Here is a 13,182-nt window from a genome sequence, read left to right as displayed (position 1 = left end):
GTAGAAAGTGGTGATTCTACAGAGAATACACATCAGTTTTTTCTTACTCACCTGCATACATATCTTTATCTCTGTCCAGTGTGGTGAACTGTTTACCATTATGCCACATCATAGAATCCCCAGCATTCCCCTGGTAAGTTCCCAGGCGCAGTCTATAGAATTCACTTTCAGGTTCCAGGCGAAAGCTGCTATATTCTGCATAGACTTTTTTATCACTCCAGTCTTCTAATTCAATCAACAACTTATAATTATCTTGATTGCTAAGCATATAGATGTTTTGCAGTCCAAGCCAATATTCTCCATCTATGTTTCCAAATCCTTTCTGTTAATAAACAGAGAGCATGCTTACATGAATTAGTATAGAGGTAGTAAACTTGTTATAGACAAGTTTTAAACATTTGATAGCATAAAAATATTGACAATTTAAGTGGTAATGTGACCTTCCACTTTTGCAGATCACCTGTTCTACTAAAGTCCCATATAATCACTTTGTTTTGTTTTGCTTTCTCTTAATTTGTCAGCGTTTATTTGCACAACTAGCTCCAAACTTTACAAGTAAGACAAAGCAGAAGGGACTAAAATTACTCATAGCGACTAAAAACATTAACTAGTAAACTACCCAGGCCCTTAAAAAGGGTTCCTGATTTCTCTCATACTCATAAAAAGAAACAATTTTTTGTATATAGATACTGTCCCCACCATAGTCAAACAAATAGGACATCTAACATTTTTATGATATTCAATAAAAATGATAGTATCTGTTTTAGAACAAATTATCTTCTTTGACTCTATTAGAAATAAAATTAGTAAATGTAAGAAGATAAAACAGTAATCTTCAAAGCTCCTTCTTTGAAAGATTGTAAGTTAATATTTGAAAAAAAGAATAAATTAATTAACTATCCTATTTCAGTAAGCATTTGCCATTGCAGGTATGCAGCAGAATATAAGTTTGGTAAACCTGATCTTAACGCTAAATGTATTTTCAGGAGGGTTGTGTTGCAGGATTTTTTCCCCTTGTTAAAGTAGAGGACTTCTGGGACTTCCCTGGCAGTCCAGCGGTTAAGATTTCCCCTTCCAATGCAGGGGGTGCGGGTTCAATCCCTGGTGGGGGAGCTTAGATCCCACATGCCTTGCCGCCAAAAAACCAAAACATAAAACAGAAGCAATATTGTAACAAATTCAATAAAGACTTTAAAAATGGTCCACATCAAAAAAATCTTTTAAATAAATAAGTAAGTAAGTAAATATAAAGTATAGGACCTCCAGAACATGACCATTTTTCTAGGACTGTTTACCTCTGATTAAATATACTTGATAATGGGTGCAAACGTGGTCATGATTAAAAAAGCAGTTGTCTTCTTAGAAAATGAAATTAGGATCAGTCTTTGCAAAGAATTAAATGCATGTGTAAGTCATTCAGATTGAAAGGAAACATTTTAAAGTACATCTTCAGTTTCCTTTCTGCGTTTTAATTTTGACTTTAAAACCAGAGATGAGAATTGTCTTTTTGACAAATGCAGATAATGAAAAACATATGGATAGTTTTTTTTAACTGTGCATCTTATTTATTGCATATAATGACCATTATTGCAAGAGCTGCTTTGTTCTACCTCTCCCCCACGTCTGAAACACTGATTTACCTTATAATTTTCCCAATTTCTGAAGAAGTTGACAGAGCCATCTGTTCTTTTCTGAATAACAGTCCAACCCCCAGGATCCAAACTGTTCTCACACCATAACTGCATTGGTCCATTGCTGTTTTCAGGTTTGATCATATAAATGCCACTGACTGAATGTCCAGCTTCTTTTGCATGCTGACAGTCTTTGAATGGTCCTGTAATCAGAATATCTTTGATTGCCAGGAAACTTAATAGGAAAAGAGCCATATTAAAGTAGTTTTTAGTCAAGAGTCTTACCTTTGTATCTTTCTTTACAGATACCACTTTTTATGTATTGTGTACACAATACTCTACAAGTTAAAGAAACTAAATTTATATTAAAAAAAACAACTAAATAAAAGAATTACCCCAGTCCCACTATCTGGAACATTAACTTGTTTTATCTTCCACTGTTCTTGCAAGTCTTCGTCCAAATACGTACATTTTTGTATTGTTATAATTCTAACACACATAGAAAATTGGATTCTGTCTTTTTATTTTAACAAGCATTTCCATTGGACTACAGTCTCCACTCTAGCACTTACAGTAGCTGTAATATGCAACCTTTGATGTTGATATATCATGTTTCTTCCACTGCCATTAGACGCTGAGGTTTTATCTGATTTTTGATATTATAAATAACACTGTACAAAGTGTCTTCTTATTGGCTTCATTTTTTCATACTTATAAAAATGTTGCAGGATTGATCTACTGGATCAAAATGGTACGAACAGCTTTACAGTTCTTCATAGTGCCCAATTTTTAGTTTCCAAAATTTGATTTCAGTGGAACACACTAGTCCCTTGAGATGCTCAGTGAAAATGGCATACCACAGTCAAATAAGTTTTAGACTGCTAAATATTATGTTACCCTTTTGGAAACACAGTATACATTCACTAAAGACTGAGAAGCCCTGAAGTAAACCAGTTTCCCAAACTTTTGGAATCTTTTAACTTTTTCCCTCATACAACAGTTCATAAGAATACACTTCAGGAATGTTGGCAAAATTCCTTTCTAAAGTGTTGTATCAATTTATATGACTGATAGTAATTTTCTTTTTTAATCTACACAGTGACTTTCTGATAGTTTACAGATGTTCTATAGATGAAACAGTTAACTAACTAGTCTTTAAACCCATAGGCTTAAACCCACTTTTTTCTAATCTGAGCATCTATGCTCTGAACTGCTGTGCTACAGTTGTCCCCATGTTATCTCACAGTTTTATGAATTCACTCCCTATTTTTTAATCCACTGATAAGTTCTTCATAAATTTTTAAATGACAAAACATTTTGTAAAATCATTTGTAGAGTGTCTTGACTCTTGAACTTGTGATTTCCATATTTTTGATCTAAAGAAAGATAGCTTCTAGTTTTACTGAACATTATTTAGTTTCACCCTTCTCCAGTGTTTTGACGCTTTGAATTTTTTTCGTAAGCATGTCAAGATATGAAGTGGTTCAGAAATAAGAATTACCCTAAAGATCTATTAGAACAACCAAAAAAGTATAGAAATTTCAGTTGTCAAATTTTATATTTTACTAAAAATTTTTAAATTCTGTCATGTATAATTTTTAGAAAATGTGTGAAAGTAAGAGAGTTTAGTCAAGTAAAATTCGTCCAAGAAAGTCTATACTGTAATGATAATAGGATTGTTGAAATTTTGAGGAATGTGTTATCTATACTGTGCCAAGTATATACAGGGTCCCTTATGGGGCCTTATTGGGGTAGAATTAATCTCATTAAATAAACAGTTCCACAGTTACGTCATTAGAAGGGATTCTTAGAGACTATAAACTCTTCCCTCTAGATTACTCCTTGAAGATGGAGACTGTTTTTGTTTTTCTTCTGACTTCATGTCATCACTGTTTTAACTATTAAGTAGACGGTCAGTAATTTTTTGTTAAGCAAATGAATCAGCTAAGTTGCCTTCACATTTTAAATAACAAGGAAATTGAAAACCACACACAAAAATCAGAGATGATCAATTCTCTAGTCCATGTTTTTATTATGTTTCAGGTTTTTAAAAATTATAATACAGTGACTTGTAAGCACTACAGATTACTATTAAAAATTTGTGGAAACTGGAAACACGTAATGCTATCTTTCTTGGGTTATATTTATTTTAGGTATTAAATGTCTTAGTTATAGAGTTTCAATTTGATTATTTTTTTTATCTTTTTTATTTCTCTTCTGAGATTCCAGTCTTGCATTTATTATGAACATAGTTTCCTTTAAGCCGTAATAACTACTTTAAAAATTCTTGTTCCTTCTATTCCTAGTTTGTTGAGAGTTCTTACCATGAATGGATTTAGGATTTTGTCAAAGGCTTTTTATTTATCTACTGACATGATGATATGGTTTTTCTTTTTTCCTTTGTTAATATGATAAATTCTGTGGATTGTATTTTTAATGTCAAACCAACCTTTTATTCCTGGGATAACCTCAATTTGGTCATGTTATCGTTTTCATGTATAGATGGTTTTGATTTGCTAAAATTTTGTTAAGAATTTATGCTTTTATAGTCATGAGGATATTGGTTAGTTTGTGAAAGCTCATAAATAGTTTCTTAAGCTAGGAAGGACTATTCTAAAAATAATGTTTGCCCTTTTCAGACAGGCCATAAATTAGATCACATTCCATTTAAATTCAGTGTGAATTATTTTTATGCTATCTACCTTCTCAGTTATTGAAATTAAATTACAGAGTATTCAGAGCCTTTAACACAATGCTTTACAAAGTAGCCATCATCAGTAATTTAGTTCCCTTTTCTTCTTCATTGCTGACCTTGACACTTACTTCATAATTTAAGTAGCTTGTGTAATAAATACGTTTATTTAATTCATAAATTTAATGCGACTATTCAAAGATGAATATACAGTCATTTCTATTGCAGAAAAATAACGTATTCCTGAAAAATCTCGTGTTCTGCAAAACTGTGCACCAAAAATAACAGCTGATGTTAGCTGTTAGCATACTTTGTGTTCAGCTGCAGTTACTTGTGGCACAGAACATTAATATGCTTGGGAAAAATTCCATATGAATCAATATGACCACTTTGTTTTACTGATATTATTCTCCTTTTTTATCAGTCACCTATGAGCTACTTCACATTACAGAAACACGCATTGTAGTCAAGTCAGAGAAGGGTAGAGAAGTTTAAATGAAGTATGATTTCCAGGTCCAATCTTAGATTATTTTGTGTAATGCATGGTAACGTGTTTATTTGTTTACTCACGAGCAAGAACTAATTTTTGGTTGTGTATCCACAGGTTAACCCACTTAGGTGCTCAAATATTTGTTGAACTAAATGATTCCTGGCAGCCACAGTGGTTTCCTCAGTTCTGCATTATTTTTCCCAGAAATGTCTTTTCTGCATCTACGATAGGCTAGAAATCTTTAGGCTCCAGGGATAAAGAAACAACCATAGAGTCCAGTGGGAAGTGGGGAGAGAGAACTCCACTACAGCTTGCTGAGTACTCTGATTGAGTCAGCAGGGCACACAGGAACACTGGCTAAGAATTAGCTAACCTAGATTTGTGGGGAAGAGCTGGAGTCGGCTCCATCTGAGCTGAGTTGTGAAGATTGAGTAGGAGTTGGGCCATTAGGGGTAGAGGGTCTGATCAAGGCCACACATGGGTGAAATATGCTGAGGCGTGGAGACAGAAGAGAGCTTGATGTTCCAGCGGAGCTACAAGTTTTGCATGTCTGAAATGTCAGTGGTTGGAGGGTGGTACTTAGAGCTCTTGAGGTCGGCTGTAGGGTTGAAATTGATTTCTTCAGTCTAAGAATGCAGTCATCATAGTTGTTTACCACCTTAACCAGATTTTTTTTTCTAAGTTGTCACTTTCACAATAGTCAAGGATATCTGAGGAGCATTGCTCTTATTTTAAAACCTGTTAGTATTGTAGTTAATGCACACATGAAGTGGTTTTGTTGCAATACATACAGATATTTCTCTTATTTCAGAAATTTGCTTATTCTATGAATGTCATCTTTGTAAATGTTTGCTCTGCACTCATTTGAGTATAGTTTTGACAGTTTACATTTTATGTTTAACTATATATTCACAAGTTGGACTTTTCATTAGACTATTTGAATTGCTGTTAAAATATTTAGAAACATCAAGGTTTTGAATCTTGACAGAATATTTGTAAAATGCCATTTGTTCCTTTCCTGCTATTTAATAAGCCCTCGGATGTTTAAGCAAACTGGGGAGTTCTGGGTTTTCTAGATCCAGCTTTGATTTGATAAGACTTCAATTTATGCAAATTTAAAATTATCTTCAACTTTAATTTTCAACCCACTTTTTCGTAGTGGGCTTCATGTTTACAGTTTGGATGCCTGTTAGACTTGGTTGATATAAAAGCTTAGGAAAATGAATTCTTTTCCAAGACATATGGATAAAATTAGCAGTGCTTATAGCTATTTTTTTTCTCCTCAGTAAAGATAGTAAATATCAAAATTTAGTATTTGTTTATTTTTATAAGTAAACCACTAACCTGTCTTAGCCTAGTGTATACTGTTGGTCTTGGCAGAAATATTTTCTCATTATTACTTGCATATCTTATTCATTTGCTGCTGTAGAATTAGGTTATAGATCATTCTTACATTAAATATTTTACTGCTGTCTCTGTACCATACAAAATGCTTAACAGGAATTCTTAAAATGACTAGTAAAAAAGTAGCAGCTTTATTTTTGAGAAGCCAGTTTTAACTTCCTGGTTTATATTATCAGAAATAAATTAATTGATTTATTTATCTATGATATTTATATATGATTCAGGAATTTGTTATTAATGGTTCAAAGGGTATAGACTGGAAGTACCTTTCTTTCAAAATAGGAATTTTATTAACCTTTTGTTTGCATTGAGTAATTTTTTTTTTTAATTTTTATTGGAGTATAGTTGGTTTACAATGTTGTGTCAGTTTCAGGTGTACAGCAAAGTGAAACAGTTATACATATACATATATCCACTCTTTTTTAGATTCTTTTCCCATGTAGGTCATTACAGAGTACTGAGTAGAGTTCCCTGTGCCATACAGTAGGTTCTTACTAGTTATCTATAATATTTTATTTATAGTAGTGTGTATATGTCAGTCCCAATCTCCCAATTTATCCCTACCCACCCCCCCCCTTTCCCCCTGGTAACCATAAGTTTGTTTTCTACATCTGTGACTTGCATTGAGTAATCTTGAAATACTCATCTTCTATGACACAATTGCATTCTTCTCAAAGCGGGAAAATGGAATTCTGTACATTGAATTTGAAGGACCAGTCTCTTTCTTCCTCAGTTTCTTTGATGATTAAAATTTGTATAAGACTAACAAACTCCAGTTAACAGGTCTGATTCATCATAGAAAGAAAAATATTGACCAGTCATGCCACATATTTTCCAACATGTATTTTTTCATTAAGAACCCATATTTTGAACAGAACAGTGGGTTAAAAAAGACAAGAGGTTTCATACTTTGAATAGCACCTTTACTGGGAACCATCTTTATTTAACCTACCTATTCTCTTTCTATAAAGAAACTGTTTAATTACTTAAGTTAAAAGGAAAATCGTTTTCTTCAATAAATGCTGGAGAGGGTGTGGAGAAAAGGGAACACTCTTGCACTGTTGCTGGGAATGTAAATTGATACAGCCACTATGGAGAACAGTATGGAGGTTCCTTAAAAAGCTAAAAATAGAACTTGAGAAAACCATAATTCAAAAAGAGTCATGCACCAAAATGTTCATTGCAGCTCTATTTACAATAACCAGGACATGGAAGCTACCTAAGTGTCCATCATCGGATGAATGGATAAAGAAGATGTGGCACATATATACAATATTACTCAGCCATAAAAAGAAATGAAATTGAGTTATTTGTAGTGAGGTGGATGGAGTTAGAGTCTGTCATACAGAGTGAAGTAAGTCAGAAAGAGAAAAACAAATACAGTATGCTAACACATACATATGGAATCTAAGGAAAAAAAAAAAAAAGGGTCATGAAGAACCTAGTGGTAAGACACAGACCTACTAGAGAATGGACTTGAGGATATGGGGAGGGGGAAGGGTAAGCTGTGACAAAGTGAGAGAGTGGCATGGACATATATACACTACCAAACGTAAAATAGATAGCTAGTGGGAAGCAGCTGCATATAGCACAGAGAGATCAGCTCGGTGCTTTGTGACCACCTAGAGGGGTGGGATAGGGAGGGAGATGCAAGAGGGAAGAGATATGGGAACATATGTATATGTATAACTGATTCACTTTGTTATAAAGCAGAAACTAACACACTATTGTAAAGCAATTATACTCCAATGAAGATGTTAAAAAAAAAAAAAAGGAAAATCGTTTTCTTTTTGTTGTTGAATTCCTCATTAATTTTCTTACTTTGTCCCAATCCTGTGCTCTTTGTGATAGGAGAAATAGGACAAAAGACATAACCAATTTAGAGCTTTCAAATAATTGGTCAGCAAGTAAAATCTTTTAAGAGGTAAACTTTTTAATTGGGTTGTGAGTTAAGCATAAGGTAAGTATACTTAACCAGCATTTCTGGAATGGGAAATTTGAGGCAAATACTTTCTAAAGTGATAATAGATTCTTTCTTGTAATAATATGAATTACTTTATTAATGTATAAGTTTAAAATGCAGTTAGCAACCTGAGCTTTTATATTGAAGTTACTTAAGAATATACCGATTATTTTTTATAACTGGTTAATGGAATCATATTTCAGCCCTTTTGCTTAACCAGTCTTCTTTAGTTTCTCTTAGTTTAAGTGCTAATATAAATATGTAACTGAAACCAATTGCATTTTTAAAATTTACTAATAGGAAACATTATAAATAATTGAAAATTAGCTTATTACCCACTAAAAAGCATTTTTCTTAGTTTCTAATGACTGCTTTTCAAATTTAACTTTTTAAGCTTACCTTTTATATTCCCATACATGGCAAGGCATATATTGGAAAGTGCACTCAAAAAATGTAATAATGATATTCAAACTGTACACAAAGCATTTTTACGTGCATCACCTCATTTAATCATCACAACAAAGTCTTTTACAAAAGAAGCACCTGGGCCTCGGAAAAGCCTGGCCAGAATCCAAGTTTCATGGTATTCAGATCTATTCTCTAACATACTATGAAGGAACTTCCTCAACTTCATTCACCTACAAGGAATGAACTTATTTTTATAAATACACCATTTGTAAAAGGAAAATGTTTTCTTTTATGAAAGACTAACCCAAAATGTAGCCAATGAATAACATTAACAGTTAAGAATTTTTTTGATGGCAGTTTGCCAAGTGTATAGTTACATTCTCAAACATTTTGTTTTTTAGGTAGAGGGAAAGTAATGTTTCTGGAGATTATTTATTGTAAACCAACAAAAGTATTCTGTTATTTGCCATAAGTTCACAGTAAGTTTGTTCTCTTGAGGTGCATTTTTCTTATAACCATTTTAAATGAAAATATAAAATTGCCTGTCATTAAAACACCTTTTTAAAAAATGCTGATAAATAAAAAGAAACGAAATTGAGTTATTTGTAGTGAGGTGGATGGACCTAGAGTCTGTCATACAGATTGAAGTAAGTCAGAAAGAGAAAAACAAATACCATGTGCTAACATATATATGGAATCTAAAAAAAAACAAAAAAACAAAAAAAACAATGGTTCTGAAGAACCTAGGGGCAGGACGGGAATAAAGATGCAGACCTAGGAGGGAATGGACTTGAGGACACGGGGAGGGGGAGAAGGGTAAGCTGGGACAAAGTGAGAGAGTGGCATGGACATGTATACACTACCAAATGTAAAATTGATAGCTAGTGGGAAGCAGCCACATAGCACAGGGAGATTAGCTCGGTGCTTTGTGACCACCTAGAGGGGTGGGATAGGGAGGGTGGGAGGGTTGGGATAGGGAGGGTGGGAGGGAGGAGATACGGGGATATATGTATATGTGTAGCTGATTCACTTTGTTATAAAGCAGAAACTAACACACCATTGTAAAGCAATTATACTCCAATAAAGATGTTAAAAAAAAATGCTGGTAAGATATATATAACATAAAATTTACCAGCTTAACCATTTTTAAGTATACAGTTCAGTGGCATTAGTACATTCTCATTATTGTACAGTTAATCTCTATAACTCTTGTCATCTTGCAAAACTAAAGCTCTGTACCCATCAAATAACAACTCCACATCCTCCCCTCACCCCAGCCCCTGGCAGCCACCATTTCTGCTTTCTGTCTCTACAAATTTAACTACTCTAGGTACCTCGTATAAGTGGAATTGTACAGTATTTGACTTTTTGTGACTGGCTACGACACTTTTTAAATAATACATATACATTATGCATTTAAAGAGTTTAGAATGATCATGTACCTACATGTAGAGTTCAGTAATATGAACTTCTTGGTGCCAGAAGCATATGTAAGTACAGCAATAGACATCCATCTTTGCCCTTTTTTGTGCAAGTACCCAAACAGCTTAGACATATTTTCCAGTCTGACATAAGAATAATATGAACAAAGATTTTAGCACATTATATGTAAAGAAAAAATAGCAAGTCTATTTATTGTTGCTTGTAGTAGTTTATATTTGATAAGAATCACAGAATATTAGAACTAGAAAGAGGTGTTAGAATCTTCCAGTCCAACCAGCACTCTCTCATTGTACAAACGAGAAAACACAGGCAAAGTGACTTACCCAGGGTCAATAACAAAGGAAACAAGTTTCCTTAATTCTGTGCTGTTTCCCTTGTAGCTAATTATGTCCTTGAATTTCAGAGACCAACATTTATAGAAAAAAATAGAAAGTTAATGTTTACTTATAACAACAAATAAATAATGAATAACAGAAAAAGTTATGCGCGTGCTTAATTTTTACATTAAGGATTGGTTTATTTTGGATATATACACCATTGTTTCATTAAAGCAAAAGTCTGTTTAATGGGACCTTTGATATGCTAAATCGTCAGCATGAGATTTAAGTCTGTAATACTAGATTTTTTGCACTACAGCTCAATGTGTAGTAAAACCTAGAACTGATGTATCTCATTTTGCTTAGGCATTTTTCGTGTGTCAGTGTATGAATATGTGAATAATCATTTCTTCTAGAACTGGTGATACTTCCAGTTAAGATCAGTACCCACAGAAAATACTCCATGGCAGTCATCTCCATACTTACATAATTGTACATCCCATCAGTTAAAAAAAATTTCACATACTTCAGATATGTTTATTTATAAATTGTATGTAAAAACTACTGGTAAATTGTATACAGTAAAAGCTTACACAAGACATATTTTAAAAGAATATAAAAAAATATATTTTTTTCTTTCTGTACCCAGGTGATAATTTCATACACGTCATTCCTTTGGAAATCTTAATAGTGATCAGCATTTGCCTAATTTAATGGAACACTAGCCTGTTGTTACTGTTAGTTAGAACACTATAAAATGAATGACTCCAGTACAATAGAATGTGTTAAAGTACTTTCATGAAGGTCCTTGGAATGACAACTTTAAGAATCTCTATAAAGATGTAGTTATCAAGTCAACCAGCATTTATTTAGCGTCTGCAAATGACACAGTATCCATCTACCAGGAAGGAGCTTGTATTATAGATGGAAAGCATTTTATTTAGATGTGTGTATAAGTACTGTGTGTACATGTGAAGGTAACTGATAATTCAGCAGTGAATATAAGAAATGTTGTGTCTGTGTTACAGAGAGTAGAGACATTCTAAGGCACAGAGGAACCCTTTCCACCTGCCCCCAGCCCCGCCAAGGTCACCCAGCTAGAAATCCAGGATGTCTCTATCCTCTAGCTGCTTCCATAGATAATTTGGATCTAAGTTAGAGTTCTGGCTCTGAATAGAAATAAGGGACACATCCGTGAAAGACTGAAAAGCAACATGGATAGAACTTAGTTGACTGCGTGTGTGGGACAGGAGGGAAGTGTCAAAGATGAGCCAAGCGAATTCCGAAACGGGTAGTAACTTACACAAACTAGAGAAGTCAAAATCCATTTACCTGTCAATTTTACTTACAGAAATTTATATCCTGAGAGTATACTCATAGGGGAAAAAAAAGAAGAACAAAGCTAATTTTTAAAGTTGCAAGAATATTGGTTACCATGTTTATGGGGGCGGGGGGTGAGAAAGACCTGAAGGTTATTACCAAAGTGTTAACTGTAGTTTATTTCTGAGTATTTGGATATTCAGCAAACCTTTTTGCAAAGTTTGTTAGTGTTTTCTAGATTTTCTTCGGTTATTATTGCTTTTATAATAATAATTTACTTATTTCTAAAAGGAGAATGCTAGTTTGGGGAAAAGATTGTTTTAGGGTTTAGTTACTAATTTATTTATTCGTTCTTCAAGTATTTATTGTAGTGCTTACAATATGCTGAGTACAGCATGCCAAACCTAATCCTGGCTAGATGTTTGAGTGAGAAAAATGAAAAGACAGTTCACTTTCTTCCAGAAGCATTCAGTCTAGCAGGGAGACAGACATGCAAACAAAAAGCTCCAGTGTAATATGATGTAAAAAACATAGTCAAGGCATAGTCAGCCATTTGGGGAAGGAGCCATCTAGATACGTTTGTTTGAATCTGAGTGGGTATAACATTTAAGACACTATTTTAGCTAAGCCTTGAAATCTGCCAGGTTGACAGATGAGCTGAAAGAAGGCATTTCAATAGAGGAAGCAGCAGCATGTGAGGTAATGGTCGAATATCCAGATGCAAACATCTAGCTTTGGTTAGAATCAAGAGGGAGAGCTCCATGCAGGAGTCATCTGAGCAGTGGTGATACTTGTAGCCTTGAAGGAGTGTAGACCTCTAAAACAGTATCTTCAAGAAAGCCTTTTTAAGCCATAGGAGAAGGAAAAAGATGCCAGTTGAAGGACCTAGAGAAGTAGGAAGAGTCAGAGTATTATGATGTGGAGGCCCAAGAAAGCAGAGATGTGAATGGTCAGTGGTGTCCACTGCTGCAGAAAGACATGTCCACTTTGTGATGTACATACTTCCAGTCTTTGTCTTTGTCCTGTGTTTTTGTTGTTGTTTAAAATTATTTCATAGTCTGTGCGCAGTTTTTTGTCCTGCCTTTTCAGAAAGTAAGTGAATGAACTGTAATTAATTTTTTTTTGTTTTTACTTTTGGGCATTTGGGTTTTTTCCCTTTACTCCAAGAAAACAAATCAACTTGTAAAGAATTCAGGAGAATGGCTTATGAGAAATTGGATGTAGGTGTAAAATAAATGTTTTCAGAAAGTTAGCAGTGAGCTTATTACTAGACTGAAACAAAGATGAATTATTCCTCTTTTTATTCTGGGCACCTTGATCAGTGACTGATAATGAAGGGAAGAAGGAATGAAATTAGAAACAGAGGTAGAGATATTAGGATCAATTCTCAGGTTTTTTATGTATTGAAAACTTTCTTATACTTACATGGTTACAGGGTACAACGGTAGGATTTTAGCTTTGGAAAATAGGAGGGATATCTTTTCCTCTTGAGACTGAGGGCAAGAAGGCATGGG

The 13,182-nt window shown here is 33.9% G+C and overlaps 2 protein-coding genes across 13 annotated transcripts in view; one reads left to right on the top strand and one right to left on the bottom strand.

Moving 5' to 3' along the window:
- Nucleotides 1-13,182, top strand: part of RALGPS2 (Ral GEF with PH domain and SH3 binding motif 2) — a 188,075-nt gene that overhangs the window by 98,163 nt on the left and 76,730 nt on the right. The gene's annotated exons all lie outside the window — the stretch shown is intronic.
- Nucleotides 1-13,182, bottom strand: part of ANGPTL1 (angiopoietin like 1) — a 33,666-nt gene that overhangs the window by 8,379 nt on the left and 12,105 nt on the right. For both annotated transcript variants that reach the window (XM_082392429.1, XM_082392430.1), the window contains 2 exons: nucleotides 1,641-1,834; nucleotides 52-322 (listed from right to left, as the gene is read on the bottom strand). In XM_082392429.1, the coding sequence (XP_082248555.1) occupies nucleotides 52-322; nucleotides 1,641-1,834 (465 nt within the window). The remainder of the gene's footprint in view (nucleotides 1-51; nucleotides 323-1,640; nucleotides 1,835-13,182) is intronic.

Source organism: Balaenoptera borealis (genome assembly GCF_965194805.1).
Source record: "Balaenoptera borealis genome assembly, chromosome: 1".
Lineage (NCBI taxonomy): Eukaryota > Metazoa > Chordata > Mammalia > Artiodactyla > Balaenopteridae > Balaenoptera > Balaenoptera borealis.
This window is presented reverse-complemented; position numbering and strand designations above follow the sequence as displayed.